This window comes from Scyliorhinus canicula, chromosome 10 (genome assembly GCF_902713615.1).
Source record: "Scyliorhinus canicula chromosome 10, sScyCan1.1, whole genome shotgun sequence".
NCBI lineage: Eukaryota > Metazoa > Chordata > Chondrichthyes > Carcharhiniformes > Scyliorhinidae > Scyliorhinus > Scyliorhinus canicula.
This window is the reverse complement of record NC_052155.1, coordinates 171,073,768-171,094,116: the sequence shown is the minus strand read 5'-3', so window position 1 is coordinate 171,094,116 and position 20,349 is coordinate 171,073,768. Positions and strand designations below refer to the sequence as shown.

Below are 20,349 nucleotides of genomic sequence, written 5' to 3'. Positions count from 1 at the left end.
CATGATTGGAACAGCCACGATCTTATTGAATAAGACATCAAAGCAGCATTTGCCTGATAGCATCAAGGAGCCCTTGCTAAACTGGGGTCAATGGGAATCGGGCAAACCCACCACTGGTTGGTCATACCTATCACAAAGGAAAATGGTTGTGGAGGTTGGAAGTCAATCATCTCTGCTCCAAGATATCACTGCAGAAGTTCCTCAGGGTCTTGTCCTAGGGCCAACCATCTACAGCTTGCTTCATCAATGACCTCCCTTCCATCATAAGTCAGAAGTGGGGATGTTGTGCGGATGACTGCACAATGTTCAGTACCATCGCGCCTCCTCAGATAATGTAGCAGTCCATTTGCAAATGCAGCAAGACCTGGACAAAATCCAGGCCTGGGCTGATGTGTGGCAAGTTACATTTATGTCAAGTGCCAGGCAATGACCATCTTCTACAAGAGAGGATCTAGCCATCGCGCCTTGACATTCAATGGCATTACCGTCATTGAATTCCCCCATAATCAACATCCTGGGGGGTTACCATTGATCAGAAACTGAACTGGACTAGCCGTATTCAGCCTGGTTGATTGCTCCCCCTTCCACAAATATTCCACCGACTACTGCAGTAACTCGCCAAGGTTCCTTCGACAGCACCTTCCAAACCCACGACCACTACCATCTAGGAGGACGAACAGCAGATACCTGGGAACCCCACCACCTGGACATCCCCCATCAAGACACTCACCACCCTGACTTAGAGCTATGTTGCCACTATTTCACTGTTGCTGGGGTAAAATCCTGGAACTCCCTCCCTACCAAACCACTGGGACAGCAGCGGTTCAAGAAGGCAGCTCACCGCCACCTTCTCAAGGACAACTAGGGATGGGCAATTAATGCTGACCTAACCAGCGGCATCCACATCCTGTAAATGGGTTAAAAATGACTGAGGAGCCGTGACTATCCCTTGATGCTTTCTACTTTACTTTGTATTGATGCCAAGCTAACTGGTCTATAATTCTAGTTTATCTTTTAATTTTATAGATTGGAACCACACGCTATTCTCTCATAACGTGTCTATTTAATGATTCACTTACAGTATTTATCAGGATCTGACTGAGAAAATTTGCCCCTCTTTGCCGCCTGACAGCCTAGATGCCTTTTGATCTTTCAGATCTGTTTTCTTGCCCTCTCAGTTCTAGCCTTTTATGGGAAAGGTAGCCATTGACTAAATTGAAGTCATTCCGGATACTTGACATTCCATGTTTGTTTAAAGTGTGTACTTCAGCTAGTTTTTAAAACAGTTCTACAGTGTAATAATAAACTACTTTGCACCTCAATTTGCTAAGTCGGGTGACTTTTTCATCTCTCTTTAGGGGAGTAGTGCCTTTCAGCCAACGGAAAAAGATGCTTGAGAAGGCAAGAGCCAAAAACAAAAAACCAAAGTCCAATGCAGGCATTTCATCAATGCCCAATATCACTGTTGGAACGCAGGTCAGGAGAACCGTTTTGTGTTTTTAAAATAAATTCTGAAACCATAACTCCCATTAGTAACTTAGAATGATGTAAAGCAAATCTCCACTGTCCTTTGACATTTAGTCTTGTAACGGTTTTAATTGAATAAGGTAGTTTTATTGGAGAAGAGGGAAGGGATATTTTAAATCCAATAAACTTGCATTGTATGTTTATGCAGGTGATTCCACTGAATGCATTCAAATCAAAAGATAATTAATTTCAATTTTATACGTACAGAAGCTGAATAAGTTAAATTGGGTCAACTAGTTGTGTCTAAACTGAGTTTTAAGTCAAGAAATATAATTTTATTCCATTAGGTGTGTTTGAGAAATAATCCACTTTACCATGCTGGAGCAGTAGCTTTTTCCATTAGTGCTGGCATTCCAAAAGTTGGTGTATTGATGGAGTCAGTATGGAATATGAATGACAGCTGTCGATTCCAGCTGCGATCACCAGAAAGTTTGAAAAACTTAGAAAAATTGTCCAAAAGCACAGAAAATAAGTAAGTTTATGATGTAGTGCGAATGTTTGTACTTGAAATATCTTAGGATGAGTACATATAATTAATCCACCTCCTATGTGTGCAGTGTCTTGTGTGGATTGAGTAACAGTGTGTTTGGCGTGTTAATTGGGTGAAAACCATTAGCTTGGTTAATTCTACATACCAATTTTGAAGTGTGAAGTATCATTCCGAGCCGTTGCACTCATTAATAATGCATGGCCAAGTGTGTCTTGCTAAAATAACTCTTAAACCCAACACTGATTTTATACATGATCTTTTTTTAGAAGCAAAATGTAGTTGAAGAAAAGTTAGCGAATCCATTTTAATTATAGCAAATTTAATTAGTCATTTAATTACATATTAATCTACTATTCATTTGGTGACATTCTGGCTTTGAAAGGAGTTGAAAGGTTCAGAAGTCAATCCATATAGCAGGGGTTGAATGCATAATCACGGCAGCACTTCAGTGTGGTGCTGTGTAGTACCAAGGAAATGCATCTTCACCAGAGGTGCCATTTGTCAGATGAAAGATTTCAACTGAAATGCTACCTGAGAACTTTTAACTTGAAAGGCACAATTTAGATTGAAGTATTTATCCTACAGGATAGTTTCAGTACATGCTCCCTCTGGATTTTTTTTTGCACTGCATCAGGGACTACGTCATTTCTCCCTTCCTTGCTCGCACCCTCCTTGCTGCCACTCACTTCGTAAAAGATTAATTGTTATCCTGTTCTGTCCCATGCTTGCTCAACAGGCAAAATTGAGTCCTTTTTAGCTGCACTTAGTATCAGTTCTTAAAAGTAATTAGCCCAGTGCTCTCCTTTGAGCACTTTGGGCCAAATTTTGCTCTGTGACAAATGAACAACCAGTCATTTGCTGTACATGTCGGTTTACTTTCTGGAGGGTTTTGCACAAAGGCTTAGTGTAAAGTAGAAACGCAGAAAGTTACACCCCCTCTACAGCACAGCTGGAACTTGTGTGAACAGCAAAACTAACTTTAGTTCCTCAACCAATCAGATTAACGAATCATTTGTCATGCAGAGTTTTAAGCCAGAGTGTGTGTCTGTTAGAGAATCTAGTTTAATTTGGAATCGGGTGCAGAAAGTTTTTTTTAAAAAGCGAGGAAACAGATTGCATTGAGAAAATAAGCTAGGCAAAGAAGAAAATAGAGTTTTTAATACTCTTCAGTAAGTGAAAGTTAATTTTCAAGACCAGAGAGGTTATTTAGACATAATGAAGAATTGCCATTCTGTTAAACGTATAATTGCACTGGAATGAACAACCCCTAACATTTTTCTGGTGACTTTTGGTGCATACATATCTGGTAAGTACAACAATCAAACTCTCGCCCCCTAACCTGCTTGAACAGTGAGTCAGGCGGCGAGAGGCTTTTTGGGGAAGCTTTGCAGCGTCACACCGTGGGCACGTTCTCATTTAACCACATGTATGATTGCTGGAAGTTGCTGTCTGATTTCCAGGTAACTAAAGGTGAATGTGGGTGACCTCGTTTCTATTTCTACTGCAAATTTCAGCGCATTATTTCTCAGTTTGAAGACAAACTTTATCGAAGTAGAATGTCTGATTTTAAAGGTTTGAAATTGTGCATAAATACCTTAATTTCACTTTTGACTTGACTGTTAAATCGACACGTTGAACTACATCCTAGATGTTACCTGATGAACTTGTAATATTGAGACCATGGCTTTGTATGAAGAAAATAAGTAGTAATGTTTTGGAATAAGAACATCAGTGAATTCTGGATTAGTACAATGGGTTTTTAATAAAAGGTTGAATCAGTTTATTTAGAATGATTTATCTTTTGATTTTCACTTGCCCATCTGAATGAAGTGTTCTGAATTAGTTTCACTTGATATAACTTCATGGTGGAAGAGCTTAAATCTTTGTTTTGAAATATGGACATAATGTTATTTTTCTGATGCAGGACTGAGAGCAAGCAAGAATCTGTGAAGACCGAGATGGGACCACCACCATCTCCAGCATCTACTTGCAGTGATGCATCCTCTATTGCTAGTAGTGCATCACTACCCTATAGTAAGTATTACAAAAGAGAGATTCTGCAGTTTCCCAGTTTTCAAGTGATCAGTTATGATCTGGAATGTAATACCTGAAAAGGCTGGAAGTAGATTCGGTGGTAATTTTTGAAAGGGAGTCAGGTAAATACTTGCAGGGAATAAAATTGTAAGACTCTGATTAAAACTATGGAAATAATTGGAGAGCTCTTTCTCCGGCTGGCAGAAGCACGGTGGGCCAGTTGACCTCCTGTGCTGAGATTCGATAATAAACAGAAGCAGCAGATAGTGTTTCATTAATACTAATGAGTTATGTATGTCAGTTTGATTGGTTAACTTTCTTTCAATACAGAGCGCAGGCGTTCCACTCCAGCACCTAAAGAAGAAGAGAAAGTAAATGAAGAGCAGTGGCCACTTAGAGAAGTGGTATTTGTTGAAGATGTAAAAAATGTACCAGTGGGGAAGGTATGCAATTCACAGATATATTTGGTACTGCAAAAATACTGACAAACTTGATGAGAGTGACTTCAAATAGATAATTGTTTATATGAAAATATAGCTTGACTCACTAACGAGACGTGTGTGCGAAAGTGGTGTTTATAAACAACAGAAATTATTTCACGTTTATGCATTAGACACGTTGCCATCTAATCTGCTTATAGCGGATGCCAATTAACATCAGTTCCCCCTATCCTTTGGCTGTACATTGAGAACATTGCTGTTAAAATGTCAACCTATTTACAGTGCGCCGCTTTTAATTCTTGAAGTAACAGTGGAACACAGCTCTGGAAATACATTTCTAGGCATAAACAGCTGATTCAATGTTTAATCCACATTTTCTTTCATGGCAGGAGTTTAAAATTTGGTTGCAGGAAACCATTTTGGCAAGTAGTTTCAAGCCAAGCGAGAAGTGTGAAGCTTTAGAGCATATTTGAGCCTCAAATTAGTGGCAAGTGCAGCATGTTTTGGTTGAGCTGGCATCCTACTGTAACTGGGAGACATTGTAACTTTATTCATTTAAAGATTCTTGTCATTTTAATATTAATATCACCCTAGTTTATTGAAATCCAGTATTTCATTGAGGATTCCTATGGTATAAATATTTTTCATGAATTGGTGAGCAATTTTTCAAGCGATTTCTATGGGCTGGATCTTGCTCTAGTGGGATACTGCATCAATTGGACGGAAGATTTTGCTGCCCTTTAGCCCCCCCCCAAAAATCTGCTAGAAATTCAAGCTGATGACCGTGCAGGAAGGGCAATAGGGATCCTTCATGAAAGGTGGGACAGGCAGTGCTCTCCTTAACCAATGAAGTTGAAGGATTGCAAAAGAGACAGCAGTGACGGAGGAGGTGAATTAGTGTCAAATCCAGTACAGAAAGAGTAGGAAGGAAAATTTGGATTGTGAGAGAGTGAAAAGGTGCAGGGGAAAACCAGCAGGGGCTGGTTTAGCTCACAAGGCTAAATCGCTGGCTTTTAAAGCAGGCCAGCAGCACGGTTCGATTCCCGTACCAGCCTGCCCGGACAGGTGCCGGAATGTGGCGACTAGGGGCTTTTCACAGTAACTTCATTGAAGCCTACTCGTGACAATAAGCGATTTTCATTTTCATTTCATTTCATTTCAGGTGAAGGAGAAGTAACAAAATTGGGCTAACTATAGTAATATAAATTGTTCCCATTCTGGGCCAGCATGTTTGATTGACATCGTACAAAAAAATCTGAATATTATTAAAGGCTATGTATGCTGAATCACCAGCAGGTTTAATCCAAAAGGTCTAAAATTAACAGCATGGCCAGAGATGAGATGCAGTTGTGTGGAGGAACAGCAGAATAGCATAAATCAGCCTGTAGGTTTGAAATTTGTAGCTTGGACATATCTTTGACCTGGCTGGCCAATTTGCATGTGAATAATGGCATACAGCCTTAATAAGCCATTATTTTTCCAGCAAAATCTGGCCCTTCATTGCTGACCATAATTCCAGTGTTTGTCAACAAAATGCACTTTAATTTCTCCAAAAGGTATTGAAAGTGGATGGTGCCTATGTTGCTGTGAAATTTCCTGGGACTTCTAGCAGCGTCAGTAATCAGAGCTGTACTAGTACAGACGCTGATCCAACTTCCCTTCTGCAAGACTGTAGGCTACTTCGAATTGATGAACTTCAAGTAAGTCATTTCTATTCTCAAATCAATTATTAAATGTTATTAAATATAACTTGTGTGGAAAAACTGGAGACGTGGGAATTGTTGTAGATATGTAGCTCAAGAGTTCAAGGTGGCCCCTTGTAATATTGGCTAGACAATTTCATTTTTAAAAAAGTAAATAAGAGTACCCAATAATTTTTTTTCCAATTAAGGGGCAATATAATACGGCCAATTCACCTACCCTGCACATCTTTGGGTTGTGGGGGTGAAACGGGGAGAATGTGCAAACCCCACATAGTAATCTGGGACCAGGATCGAACCCGGGTCCTCAGCGCCGCAGGCAGCAATGCTAACCACTGTGCCACCCTGGCTAGACCATTTCAAATAGTTAGAACTACAGCTTGTTTTTTAAAATTGGGTTTAATGTTTCCCATTTTGATTTTGCTAATCTCAGTAATTACTAGCAGTTGAGCCAACCAAAATAAGTCGTACATCAAAAGACTTTGGTAGCTTGCTGCAATGCTTGTTCTTCATACGAGGCTAGATGATATTACCCGTGGCAGAAATTCCAGCAGAGCCAAGCACATTTACTTTCCTTTTGGGATCAGATGTGGGCCTTCTGCTCATTTCTCTTATCTTCAACTTCTCCACTCACTCCCCAATCCTATTATCAAAAAAATCTTGTTCTAATATATTTGTAGCACTCCACATTTGTCATTACTTGATGAAAGCAACGTACCTTCCTCATCTGTGTGGCTCAGCACCAAATAATTTGTATGCAAATCTGCTGCCAAAATCAGCCACATGCATTCCTTGTGTGGAGTGTTAACTTTACAGACTCCAAAAATAGAATACAAAAATTGAATAAACACGAGAATGAAAAAGAATGAATAAAATCCTTCAGGTTGCTCTTTTTTAAATTCAGTCTTGCCATTAGGATCTTTCTCATCTCAAACCCATATTTTTCAACTCTAATTTGAGTACCTTCCAAATTGAATGATTCAATGAGGTTAGCATTTACTGTTTTAGGCATTCGTTCGATTCCATAAGTTAACAATTCTTTAAGTTCTTTTAAGCAGTGATAGGTTTAACTTGGAAGAAGCTCTGTGCAAAGCATAATCTTGTCACTTTTATCTTGCAAACACACTTTCCTCTTCCCCAGCGGAAAAAATAGTTTCTGAAATACTAAATTGTAAATGAATGCAAACACCGCTTCCAAATTGTAATGATTAGTGTATTTTTGGACCAAAAGTTAATTTTGACATTTTGCACATAGATCTGAACACTTTCAAATTAACCAGAACAGAAAGGGTCTTTCACTGTAATGTGGATTCATTAAGGCTTTTTTACTAACTATAATAGGGTGGAAAAGGGGTGGATACTTATAATGTGGGTTCTCTACCCCTTGTAGCACACATTTTGGTTGTTATTTGGAGTTTTCTTGCTATCAAACTGGGTCAACACCAAGTGCCATGGCTGCTTGTATTTAATAGGCAAACCAGGGTTGAGTGCTGACCTATGTATGACTAGTAATTTGAAAAGACATTCAACAGTTTTAAAGTCATCGTTGCACCAGTTTTATTTTTTTCTGCTAGCAAATAGGAAATCTTGAGCCTTTGTGACAATTAGAGTATTTTTTGTTTTACTCCCAGCACTATTATTGGTACCAATGGGTTCTCCAGTGGGAATCCTCCCTATCTAACGTGTTTGGAAAACGAGGACCAACGGAAGGATGCCAACCAGGTCAGACTGCACGTGAGGTATTCTGTGCCCACCCAGCAGTACCCTCACACCCGAATCTGCAGACAGAGGTGACTAGACCTTGCTTTGGCAGATAATTAGTGCATGTGGTGGCTCCTATTTCCATAAGAAACTGGGATACCCAACCCAATGGTACTGTTGACATGTTAATGCTTTGACTACCTGTAATGTTAGATGGTTCTTTAGACATAGCCCAATCACAGTATGTCATACTTTTAATGGTACTTGAAAGAAGGCACGCCGGGGGGGAATAGAACATCTGCCAAGCATATTTTGCAGGCATTATCTATCGCACCTACCAGGCAAAGCTTGTTAGAAATTTTCTTGCCAGGGTCTAGGTCATCGCAGAGCCAGATTTAAAGTTGCATCATCTACTGAGTTGCCCTCAGCAATTGGGCAACCGAGAGTTGGCACAACCAATGCCAGTGAGAGTTGGCTGCTGCTCCTTTCTCTGGGCATTTTTTTCCTATATTCTTTCATGGGTGGTGGGCATCGCTGGCAAGTCCAGCATTTGTTGCCCATCCCTAATTGCCCTTGAACTGAGTGGCTTGCTAGGCCATTTCGGAGGGCATTTAAGAGTCAATCGCATTGACTTGTGGGGATCATACTGTGGAATGACTGAGGGTAACACCTCTTACAGCCACCTTCACTTCAGCTGTGAAATAGGTTCAAGCACAGCTGATCTGTAATTTGCTTGCAGACTTGTGTGCACCTCCCATTCAGCCTTGGCAAGTGGGTTGAGCTACCTTTTTGGAAGCTTTCAGGTGCTCTAATAATTTTTGCTCCTCTATTTGACTTCTGCATGGTTTTAAAATTTCACTTGCACAACATTATCTGCTCACACCTCTGTGGCTCCTGCATGTGTCCATGTTGACGCCTGGAACTATCAGTAGTTACAAAAGTGGACTGATGGCATGACATTTGAGTGGTGTGAGCACATTGCTTTTCTCGTGAACTTTTCACCAGTCTCAGAAGTATAGCACTGATTTGTACTATGTCGAGCAGGCCCCAGTATTGTATATAAAACAATGACAGTACAGAAACCGGTCTTTTGACCATCAACTCTTGGCTATTTTTTTTATTCCTCGCAAGGCACTTCTAATTTTACACTACTGCTTGCTCCTCATATCCTTTTAATATGCTTTTTTTAAAACAACCATCTAATTTCCGTAGACAAGAATTCATTGACTATGTCAGAGAAGTGCAAATTCGAATCACCCTTGCTGTAAATATTTTTGAGCTGTCCATTGAATTCTTTTTGTGTTTTAAACATCAGTGCTGCTTTGTTACTGTCTCGTCTATCTGTGGAAACCATTGATTTCTATTACTATTATCCCTTTATAATCAGGTCACCCCTTAGCTATTTTGGAAAAAAATCCTAAAATAAGTTTTTTTCCATCACTGTAACCTCTGATCCCATGACACATACTAGATAGCCTGCACTGCAAATTTTCCATTGCTCTTTGTCCTTGGAGTGTCGAAATATGTGCCTAGTACTGCAGCTGAGGTATAACTAAGGTCTTGCTTTTATGTTCTAGATGTAAAATCAAAAATTGCTTTTGCCTGTTTATGATGTGGTTTGTGTTGTCACTCTTAATGACCTGTGCACCTGAGAACAAAGTTTACTCCTTTATTCTACTTAAAATATTATCATTTTGATGTGCATTCCTGTTCTCCCCCTCTCTGCTTTAAATAAATATTAATTTAATTTTCTACATGGATCTGTCTTTATCATCTATCTACTTATTCTGTCGGCTTATTTAGGCCCACGGCAATCTTTCACTATCCTCATTACTTTGTATCATCAACAGATACTAATATTCTTCCCTTCATTTACAAAATCCAGATAATTTTATGATGTTAATAAGCAGTTCCAACACACGAGTCCATGGAGAAACACTGACCAAATAGCTTCAGTCTAAAGCTTCCTTTGCCACTACTCTTTGCTTCATGTCCTCTATCTCTGTCCATCTAGCCACAACCTTGTGTTTCAATTTCTTGTTCATTATCAAATGCTTTCTGAAAATTCAGAATATCTTTAGAAAAATCCTATAAAGCATATTGTCTGCACTTTTAGTAGTTCCCACTGTCTTCAAAGAATTCCATAAGATGGTCACGCATGATCTACCTTTTTAAAAAAAAAATAATTTTTATTGGAATTTTTTGAAAAATATATATCAACAAAACAATAATAACAATAACAATAATAGTAATAATACGGCACCCGTAACAACGCATATAACAAACACCCCCCCCCCCCCCCAACCCCAATAAACAACAAAATAAATTAACAATAAGCAAATTAACTTAAACACTATCCCCCTAACCTCCCCCCCCCCGGTTGCTGCTGCTGCTGACCGAGTACCTTATCGTTGAGCCAGAAAGTTGAGGAAAGGCTGCCACCTCCTAAAGAACCCTTGTACCGACCCCCTCAGGGCGAATTTGACCCTCTCCAGCTGAATGAATCCCGCCATGTCATTAATCCAGGTCTCCATGCTCGGAGGCCTCGCATCTTTCCACTGCAGCAAGATCCTCCGCCGGGCTACTAGGGACGAAAAGGCCAAGACATCGGCCTCTTTCGCCTCCTGCACTCCCGGCTCCACCCCAACCCCAAATATCGCGAGTCCCCAGCCTGGCTTGACCCTGGATCCCACCACCCTCGACACCGTCCTCGCCACCCCCTTCCAGAACTCCTCCAGTGCCGGGCATGCCCAGAACATATGGGCATGGTTCGCTGGACTCCCTGAACACCTGACGAACCTGTCTTCGCCCCCAAAGAACCTACTCATCCTAGATCCGGACATGTGGGCCCGGTGCAGCACCTTGAACTGGATGAGACTAAGCCTCGCACATGAAGAGGAGGAGTTCACCCTCTCCAGGTCGTCCGCCCATGTCTCGTCCTCAATCTGCTCCCCCAGCTCCACCTCCCACTTAGCCTTCAGTTCCTCTATCGACGCCTCCCCCACCTCCTGCATTACCTGGTAGATGTCAAACACCTTCCCATCCCCGACCCACACCCCCGAAAGCACCCTATCCCTTACCCCCCGCGGGGGCAGCAAAGGGAACCCCTTCACCTGTCGCCTAGCAAACGCCTTGACCTGAAGGTACCTGAACATATTCCCCGGGGGGAGCTCAAACTTCTCCTTCAGTTCACCAAGGCTCGCGAACCCCCCGTCAATAAACAGGTCTCCCAACTTCCTAAAGCCCGCCCTGTGGCACCCCAGGAACCCGCCATCCATGTTCCCTGGGACAAACCGGTGGTTTCCCCGCAGCGGGGCCTCCACCGAGCCCCCCAGTGCCGCCTCCACTGCCCCCAAAGTTTGAGGGTAGCCGCCACCACCGGGCTTGTAGTGTACCTCGTTGGAGGGAGCGGCTGTGGCGCCGTTACCAGTGCCTTCAGGCTTGTGCCTCCATAGGGCGCCATCTCCATCCGTTTCCATGCTGCCCCCTCCCCATCCATTACCCACTTACGTACCATCGGGACGTTAGCCGCCCAATAGTACCCAGAGAGGTTGGGCAGCGCCTGCCCCGCTCCAAAAAGACCCTCCTTACCCTCGGAGTCCCGTGCGCCCAAACAAATTCTAGAATGCTGCTGTTCACCCTCCTAAAAAAGGCCCCCCGGAATGAAAATGGGGAGGCACTGAAACAAAAACTTCGGGAGCACCGTCATTTTAACGGACTGTACTCTACCCGCCAACGACAACGGCAGCATGTCCCACCTTTTAAATTCCTCCTCCATCTGCTCCACCAACCTAGTAAAATTGAGCTTGTGCAGAGTCCCCCAGCAACTAGCCACCTGAACCCCCAGCTACCAAAAACTCCTCACTGCCCTCTTTAGCGGGAGTCTACCAATCCCCCCCCTCCTGATCTCCCGGGTGCAATATCCCGAGAAACTCCCGAACTCAGCAAGAATCTCCATCACCTCCGGCATTCCCCCCACAACAGCAAGTCGTCCGCATACAGCGACACTCGGTGCTCCTCCCCACCTTGCACCAAACCCCTCCACCTCCTCGACTCCCTGAGAGCCATGGCAAGAGGCTCAATTGCCAGCGCAAAAAGCAAGGGGCACGTTAGTGTTCAGCTGCCTCCCTTTCACAAAACCCGTCTGATCTTCATGTACCACCCCCGGCACCCAGTCCTCTATTCTAGTGGCCAAGATCTTCGCCAGCAACTTGGCGTCTACATTCAGCAGTGAAATCGGCCTGTATGATCCGCACTGCAAGGGGTCCTTATCATGCTTCAGGATCAGGGAGATCAGGACCCGAGACATGGTCGGGGGCAGAACACCCCCCTCCCATGCCTCGTTCAAGGTCCTAACCAACAGGGGGCCCAGCAGTTCCGCATATTTCTTATAAAATTCAACCGGGAACCCATCCGGTCCCGGCACCTTCCCCGACTGCATGTGGCTAATCCCACTGACCAGCTCCTCCAACTCGATCGGCGCCCCCAGTCCCTCCACCTGCTCCTCCTGCACCCTTGGAAATCGGAGCCTGTCCAAAAAACTCTCCATTCCCCCTCCCACCGCCGTTGGCTCCGACTGGTACAGTTACCTATAGAAGTCCCTAAAGACCTCATTGACCTATGCCCCCTGCCGCACCACATTCCCACCTCTATCCTTCACTCCACCAATCTCCCTAGCCGTGTCCCGCTTATGAAGCTGGTGCGCCAGCATCCTGCTCGCCTTCTCTCCATACTCATAGACTGCTCCCTGCGCCTTCCTCCACTGTGTCTCCGCCTTTCTGGTGGTCAATAAATCAAACTTGGCCTGCAAGCTACGCCGCTCCCCCAGCAATCCCTCCTCCGGGGCCTCCGCGTACCTCTGATCCACACTCAACAGCTCCTCCACCAGTCTCTCCCTCTCCCCCCTCTCCCTATGGGCTCGGATGGAGATCAACTCCCCTCTAATCACTGCCTTCAGAGCCTCCCACACCATCCCCACCTGGACCTCCCCAGTATCATTGACCTCGAGGTACCTCTCGATACATCCCCGAACCCTCCTACACACCTCATCAGCCAACAACCCCACGTCCAGACGCCAAAGCGGGCGCTGGTCCCGCACCTCCCCCATCTCCAGATCCACCCAATGCGGAACATGGTCCGAAATCGCAATAGCCGAATACTCGGCCTCCTCCACCCTCGGGACCAGTCCCCTACTCAAAACAAAGAAATCAATGTGGGAATAAACCCTGTGCACATGGGAGAAAAAAGAGTACTCCCGAGCCCTCGGCCTCCAGCGATCCACTCCTCCCATCTGGTCCATAAACCCCCTGAACACCTTGGCCGCCTCCGGCTTCCTGTCTGTCCTTCAACTAGAACGATCCAGTAGGGGATCCAGCACCGTATTGAAGTCCCCCCCCATGATCAAGCCCCCCACCTCCAGACCAGGAATGCGACCCAACATACGCCTCATGAAACCAGCATCATCCCAATTTGGGGCGTACACATTAACCAACACCACCCTCTCCCTCTGCAGCTTACCGCTCACCATCACATATCTGCCGCCACTATCAGCCACAACCTCAGACGCCTCAAACGCCACCCTCTTCCCCACCAGGATCGGCACCCCCCGGTTCTTTGAGTCGAGCCCTAAGTGGAAAACCTGCCCCACCCACCCCTTCCTCAGACGGACCTGGTCCGCCACCTTCAGGTGGGTTTCCTGGAGCATGGCCACGTCCGTCTTCAGCCTCTTCAGATGCGAAAACACCCGGGCCCGCTTAACCGGCCCATTCAACCCCCTCACATTTCACGTAATTAGCTGGATCAGGGGGCACCCCACCCCCTCCCCCGTCGACTAGCCATAGCCCATCGACTGCTCGCCCCTGGTCAGCACCTATTCGGCCCGTTTCCCACGGCGATAGAATCTCACCCCGACCCGCACCAACTCCTCCCTGGCCATTCCAGCAGCAACCCGGTATCTCTCTCTCTCTTCTTCTCCCCCCCCCCCAAGGCTAGGACCCCTCCTAGCCGCGACTCTCTCTCCACTGTACCCCCGTGAGCCAGCTGACTTCTGCTGACCCCGGCAGCTCCCGCTCTAACTCCGACCCATTCCGATATGAGGTCCCCCCATCTCCCCTGCATCAGACCCTTGGCACCGCTTCAGTGCGGGAAACCCGGTCTAATAACCATGTCCCTCGCCACCAGCTCCACCCCCTTGTCCCGCATCGCGGGAAACCAGAGAAAAGCCCGCGCTTTCACACTGCCCCACCCCACCAACGCAGCTCCCAAACCGCAGTCCCAATCCTACCACCAACTCCGTACAAACAAAGACACAGATCAACCACAAACCCCAGTACCCCCCATAGAACACAAAACCATAACCCACATCGTCCGAAAGCGAGAGAAAAAACAGAAACAAACAGAATAACCCGCTACAGCATAAACAATGATACAGAAATAGAAAAACTCCCACAGACCCAAATCTCTAGTTCGAGTCCAGCTTTTCAGCCTTCACAAAGGCCCACGCTTCCTCCGGGGACTCAAAGTACTGATGCCAGTTCTTGTAGGTGACGCGCAAGCGGCAACATGCCGAACTTCACCTGCTTTCCATGGAACACTGCCTTCGTCCGGTTAAACCCGGCTCTCCGCTTGGCCACCTCCGCACTCCAGTCCTGGTAGATACGCACTACCGAATTCTCCCACTTACTACTCCTCACCTTCTTGGCCCACCGGAGAACACACTCCCGGTCACTGAACCGATGGAACCGCACCAGCACCGCCCGCGGGGGTTCATTCGCCTTAGGCCGCCTGGCCAGTACTCTGTGGGCCCCCTCCAGCTCCAGGGGCAGATGGAAGGATCCTGCCCCCACCAGCGAGTTCAACATCACGGCCACATAGGGCGGCAGGTCCGACCCCTCCACCCCCTCCTCGAGGCCCAGGATCCGCAGGTTCTTCCTCCGTGACCGAAGCTCCATCTCCTCGAACCGATCTTGCCACTTTTTATGAAGCGCCTCGTGTATCTCTACCTTCCCCACGAGGGCCGAAACCACCTCCTCGCGCTCAGAGGCCTGCTGCTGCAACTCCAGTATCGCTGCACCCTGGGTTGTCTGGGTCTCCAGCAGCTTACTCGTCGTCACCTTCAGGGATACCAACAACTCCCCTTTCAGCTCCGTGAAATAGCGCAGAAGGGCCGCCTGCTGCTCCTCAGCCCACTGCCTCCACTCCTCAGGGGCTCCACCGGCCGCCATTTTGTCCACCGCCCCCCGCTTTTCCAGGGGAGCTGCTGCCGTTTTTCTCCTCGCCCCACTTCGAGTCCGCACCATAAATCCCGGGGGGGTTTTGCTCCAGACCCCTTTATCCACCGGGAATCGTCGAATCAGCACCGCTTGGGGCCCTTAAAAAGAGCCCACAAGTCCTATTTAAAGCGGGAGCTGCTGAACCGGAAGTCTCACGATCTACCTTTTAAACATCCATGCCTATTGTCCTTGTAGCCACTTGTTTTGCCAAGTGCTTTAATAATTGTATTTTGCGCTGAAAAAAAGATTTATTATCTTAACTTATTCAACCATCTCTTTTGAAAAGCAATTCGCATCCCGTTCTTCAGTTAGAATATAGAACATAGTGCAGAAGGAGGCCATTCGGCCCATCGAGTCTGCACACACTCACTTCCACCCTATCCCTGTAACCCAATTATCCCTCCTAACCTTTTTGGTCACAAAGGGAAATTTATCATGGCCAACCCACCTAATCTGCAAGTCTTTCGACTGTGGGAGGAAACCGGAGCACTCTGAGGAAAGCCACGCAGACACAGGGAGAACGTGCAGACTACGCACAGACAGTGACCTAGCAGGGAATCGAACCTGGGACCCTGGTGCTGTGAAGCCACAGTAAATCATAGAATTTACAGTGCAGAAGGAGGCCATTCGACCCATCAGGTCTGCACCGGCTCTTGGAAAGAGCACCCTACCCAAGCCCACACCTCCACCCTATCCCCATAACCCAGTTACCCCACCCAACACTAAGGACAATTTATCATGGCCAATCCACCTAACCTGCACATCTTTGGACTGTGGGAGGAAACCAGAGCACCCGGAGGAAACCCACGCAGACACGGGGAGAACGTGCAGACTCCGCGCAGACAGTGACCCAAGCTGGGAATTGAACCTGGGACCCTGGAGTTGTGAAGCAATTGTGCTAACCACTTGTGCTACCATGCTGCCCACTAGTTCTGACAAAAGTTTTCTTTCCATAGTAAAAAAGTCTGCACCAAGTCTGCTATTTCTTCCTAGTTTACCGTAAGGTCCTGGAGTGTAAATATCCAGATCGCAGGGATTTGTCTGTTTGTGGAACTTTGAAAATCTCAGAATAGCAACCTCTGCTAACAGTTCGTCATCCACCTCTTTCTGATTTTTGCAGTCCTAGTATCTACATCTCTGAAAACAGACAAATATTTGCCTAGTGTCTTCCATCTTCACTTAAAGCTTGCTCATTTAATCACATGACAATCTTTGCTTCCTCTGAATGTGCTTGTATGAAAGCCTTTGTATTCTTTACATAATTTAATAACTTTCTCATCCCTATTTTTTAAATCTCCCACTTAAAGCTTTCTTCCATTGCCGCATTTTGTAATTTTTTCATATTCTAATTTTCTTTATGCATTTCATTGTGTTGTCACACTATAAACTTGCCACACTAATTACATAGTCTGGTCCCCAGTTGGATTTGTGCTTAATCTGAAAATCATCAGAGAGCACCTCTGAGAACATTGAGCTGACATGTGCCAACTCATGGGTAAGTTTTAATGTCAAGAATTGGTTTCAGCCATTTCAAAGTAGAAATTCAAACTAGCTGATCTTCTGTGGCATTGCACACCAGAAGTAAAAGCAAGTGCAGTCCACAGGTAAAGTGGAAATGGAAACATAAAAGCATCCCACCCCCAATATCAAGTTATCCTCATTGCCACCCTTTAATCCCCTATCCACTGAACGGTTTAATCTGCCGAATGTCAAAATCTCCCATTCTTCTTTGAAATATCTGCTGACCTGTTCTCTTGCTCTCGCGCGCTCTCTCTCTCTCTCTCTCTCTCCTCTCTCTCCTCTCTCTCCTCTCTCTCCTCTCTCTCCTCTCTCTCCTCTCTCTCCTCTCTCTCCTCTCTCTCCTCTCTCTCCTCTCTCTCCTCTCTCTCCTCTCTCTCCTCTCTCTCCTCTCTCTCCTCTCTCTCCTCTCTCTCCTCTCTCTCCTCTCTCTCCTCTCTCTCCTCTCTCTCCTCTCTCTCCTCTCTCTCCTCTCTCTCCTCTCTCTCCTCTCTCCTCCCCACCCCCACCCACCACACACACACATGCCCCAATTTGTTTTTCCTTCCTGAGTGGATGGGTGGCTCTCTCCCTTCCACATTTTCCCTTCCTCCCTGCCCCCTTGGCTCTCCCACTGTATCTGTGTACTTAACTCTCTTCTCCCTCCCCGATAACCACTTGCTTCATGCTGGTATTGCTCCTACTTTTGTGGGGGCACCTTTAGCTGTGTCGTGGATAATCAACTGTGTCTCTCTATTCTTCCTTCCAGGATATACTGATGGATGTGTATGCAAAAGCAGTGGTGTGTTTTGTTGCTATGGGGAAAAAGGGTTATCAAGTGTGCATGTGGAATTATGACATTGTAATTAAGCTATTGTAACTGAAAACGTTAGCGGAGCTTCTCGCAATAATATGCTGATTATTGTTTATATCTTGGTTCTTTATATTGCTTCAGGTTGTGAAAACAGGTGGGACACCAAAGATTCCGGACTGTTTCCAGCGCACCCCAAAAAAGCTTACTATCCCAGACAAAGCAGAGATTCTTGCAGTGAATGTGGATTCCAAGGGTAAGTGCATCAGCTGGTCTTGCACCCCATAAATTGATCAGTATGGCTGTGGTTTTCAATTTTTGAAAATAAAAGACTTGTATTGTCTTTATCACAGATTTCAGCTGCCTTCTGGCACCTTGCTGAAACTGGCATATGTCACCTGCAAACTTGTACAATAACTTTTGGCTGTTTATTAGAAAAATTGTTACGTGGTTATGTTAACTCTTCAATTAAAGTTTATGATCAAAATACAAAGAAAATAATTTATTTAACAAGGCTTCGTCTGTAATTTGGACCCATTATTAGTCAAGATAATTATGGAATATTTGTATAAATAATGGTCACCTAATAGGAGTTGTGAGATTTAATAAAGTCTATTTTAACTACTCTACCAGGTGTTCATACTGTGCTGAAAACGGGTAGCTGGGTACGCTACTGTATCTTCGACCTAGCTACAGGAAAAGCTGAACAGGAGCACAACTTTCCCACAAGTAGTGTTGCTTTCCTTGGTCAGAATGAGCGCAATGTGGCAATTTACACAGCTGGACAGGTATGTTGTATTTATCTCTTCATACATTTTAATCCAGCAGCATGATCAGTTGGGTTAGTGATTGTTACTCGACAGGCTGTACATTCTGATCCTACCATGGTAGGTTGTGACCCTGAACTCAATAAATCTGGTCATTTTTGAACATAAAATAACTAAGTCCCCCCGTGAATCACACGTGTGAGTCTAATCTGCTACATAGTTGGCTTTAATGCCCTTGGAGCAACAAGGGATGGATTAAAAAAAAATACAGCGTTGCCGTGGTCACCTGTGAGCAATGAAGAAAATATTAGTAAAAATATGCATGTTTGTTTTCTTCCTCAATTGATCAGTCTGTGCAGACACTTAATTTAGTTGCTGGCTTCAGTGGCATTGTTTCTTTTAAGAAATCTGAGCCCCTGTGTAGACTTTTTTTAATAGATCGCACTTTGTGGGCTGCCCATCCAATGTAGAGATTTGATTGTCCTTGGACTATAAATGCATAAAGTTAGTATGCAGATAAGGCAAGCAACAAAGAAGGAAAATGGCATGTTAGCTTTTATTGCAAGGGGACTTTTGAGTAGAAGAGTAAGGCCTTGCTGCAGTCACTCTCGCCTTCCTTCTGGAGTTCAGCTCTTATGTCTATGTTTGAACCAAGGCTGCAATGAGGTCAGGAGCTGAGTGACCCTGGTGGAACCCAAACTGAGCGTCAGTGAGCAGCTTATAGCCAAGCAAGTGCTGCTTGATAACACTATTAGATAGGACATAGACAGCACAATTTTGATTCACCTCCAGTTTATGGAGGGTAGAATGTGGAGACCAGCCAGCAGTGCATTTGAATAGTTGAGTCTAGTGGTAATACAGTTATGAATGAGTCTTTCAGCAGGTGAGCTGAAGCAAGTTTGGAAGGTGCTGTTGATGAAGTTGATTTGCTGCAGTGCATCTTGTGAACACGTTGCAGCCATGTTGTGCCGGTGGTGGATAGGGTGCCAATCAATTTATGGTTTGCCCTGGATGATGTTGACCCTAGTGTTGTTGGAGCTGCACTTGTCCAGGCAAGTGGAGAGTATTCATCACACTCCTAACTTGGGTCTTGGTGGTGGTGGAAATCCTTTGGGAAGTGAGCCATTCGACGCAGATTGGTTAAAAAATTTACTTTGGTAGCAGCGTACTAATACTGTTGGACATGGGGCAACTATTATCTAAAAATTAACATTCCCACTTCCCTCTGTGGGATAAGAATATTTAGCTAATGTACCTGCACCGAGCATAGAAAGCTGAGACCTGCATCAGTTTGTTGTGTTATCGCATTTGGAGCAAAACATTGAACAATTGCTTAATGAGTTTAGATAATAGATTCAAAATTTAACTTGTGTGGTCATCCCTGATGAGTAGCACTTTTAGATGAGCGGGTACTGGATACCCTTTGACCAATTGTGAGGGCTCCTCTTGCACCTCTTTGTATGTCACCTTTTCAGCAAGTTGTGTTGATGTAGATCTGTTTGAATGTACTGTGCAGATTACCTTGATAGTGCCTACATAGTGCTAGTGTTACTTTGTGCAATTTTGCATGTGGAAATTGAAATAGCGATGGTGGTTAGATTCCTTACTGAATGTAGGGAGCAATTTTTTCAGAATTTTTATTTTTAATATATAAAGGAAACTGAAAAGTATCTGAATTTTCATATACAAGGCTTTTGTGTCTTGATCATTATCTAGTGGTATTCAATTATTCCCATTTCTTTTCAACATGCTGCCTTTTGGTGATATCTGCCAAAGACACTATGTTGGACTCCAAATGGCCACCCAGTTCTACACCACCAACTCTCTCGGCGCATCCTGAATACACAGGCTTTGTGTTGTCAGACTAGTCCAACATAGAGTTTTGGGTGAGATAAAACTTCCTCCAATTAAACATTGGGAGAACCCAAGCCATTTTTCTTTGCCCCTTCCCTTCTTTGCCACTGGTTACCTTACCCTTTTGCTCCTTTGCTACTGATTTGATATCCCTTGCACAAGGTTAAACCAGATTGTTATCAACACTGGATTCTTGTTGACCCAGAACTAAGCTTCTGACTCCATATCCTCCGTCACAAAGGCTGCCGTCTAAAATC

At 44.9% G+C, this 20,349-nt stretch overlaps 1 protein-coding gene across 11 annotated transcripts in view; it reads left to right on the top strand.

The window, feature by feature from the left end:
* The window catches only part of ubr5 (ubiquitin protein ligase E3 component n-recognin 5), a 170,989-nt gene that overhangs the window by 63,158 nt on the left and 87,482 nt on the right, over nt 1-20,349 (top strand). For 7 of the 11 annotated variants that reach the window (XM_038810121.1, XM_038810123.1, XM_038810122.1 and 4 more), the window contains 8 exons: nt 1,359-1,476; nt 1,815-1,999; nt 3,942-4,051; nt 4,382-4,494; nt 6,048-6,191; nt 7,823-7,981; nt 17,616-17,727; nt 18,105-18,259. In XM_038810121.1, the coding sequence (XP_038666049.1) occupies nt 1,359-1,476; nt 1,815-1,999; nt 3,942-4,051; nt 4,382-4,494; nt 6,048-6,191; nt 7,823-7,981; nt 17,616-17,727; nt 18,105-18,259 (1,096 nt within the window). The remainder of the gene's footprint in view (nt 1-1,358; nt 1,477-1,814; nt 2,000-3,941; nt 4,052-4,381; nt 4,495-6,047; nt 6,192-7,822; nt 7,982-17,615; nt 17,728-18,104; nt 18,260-20,349) is intronic. The other 4 variants (XM_038810129.1, XM_038810132.1, XM_038810131.1 and 1 more) reach the window with 1 other exon arrangement.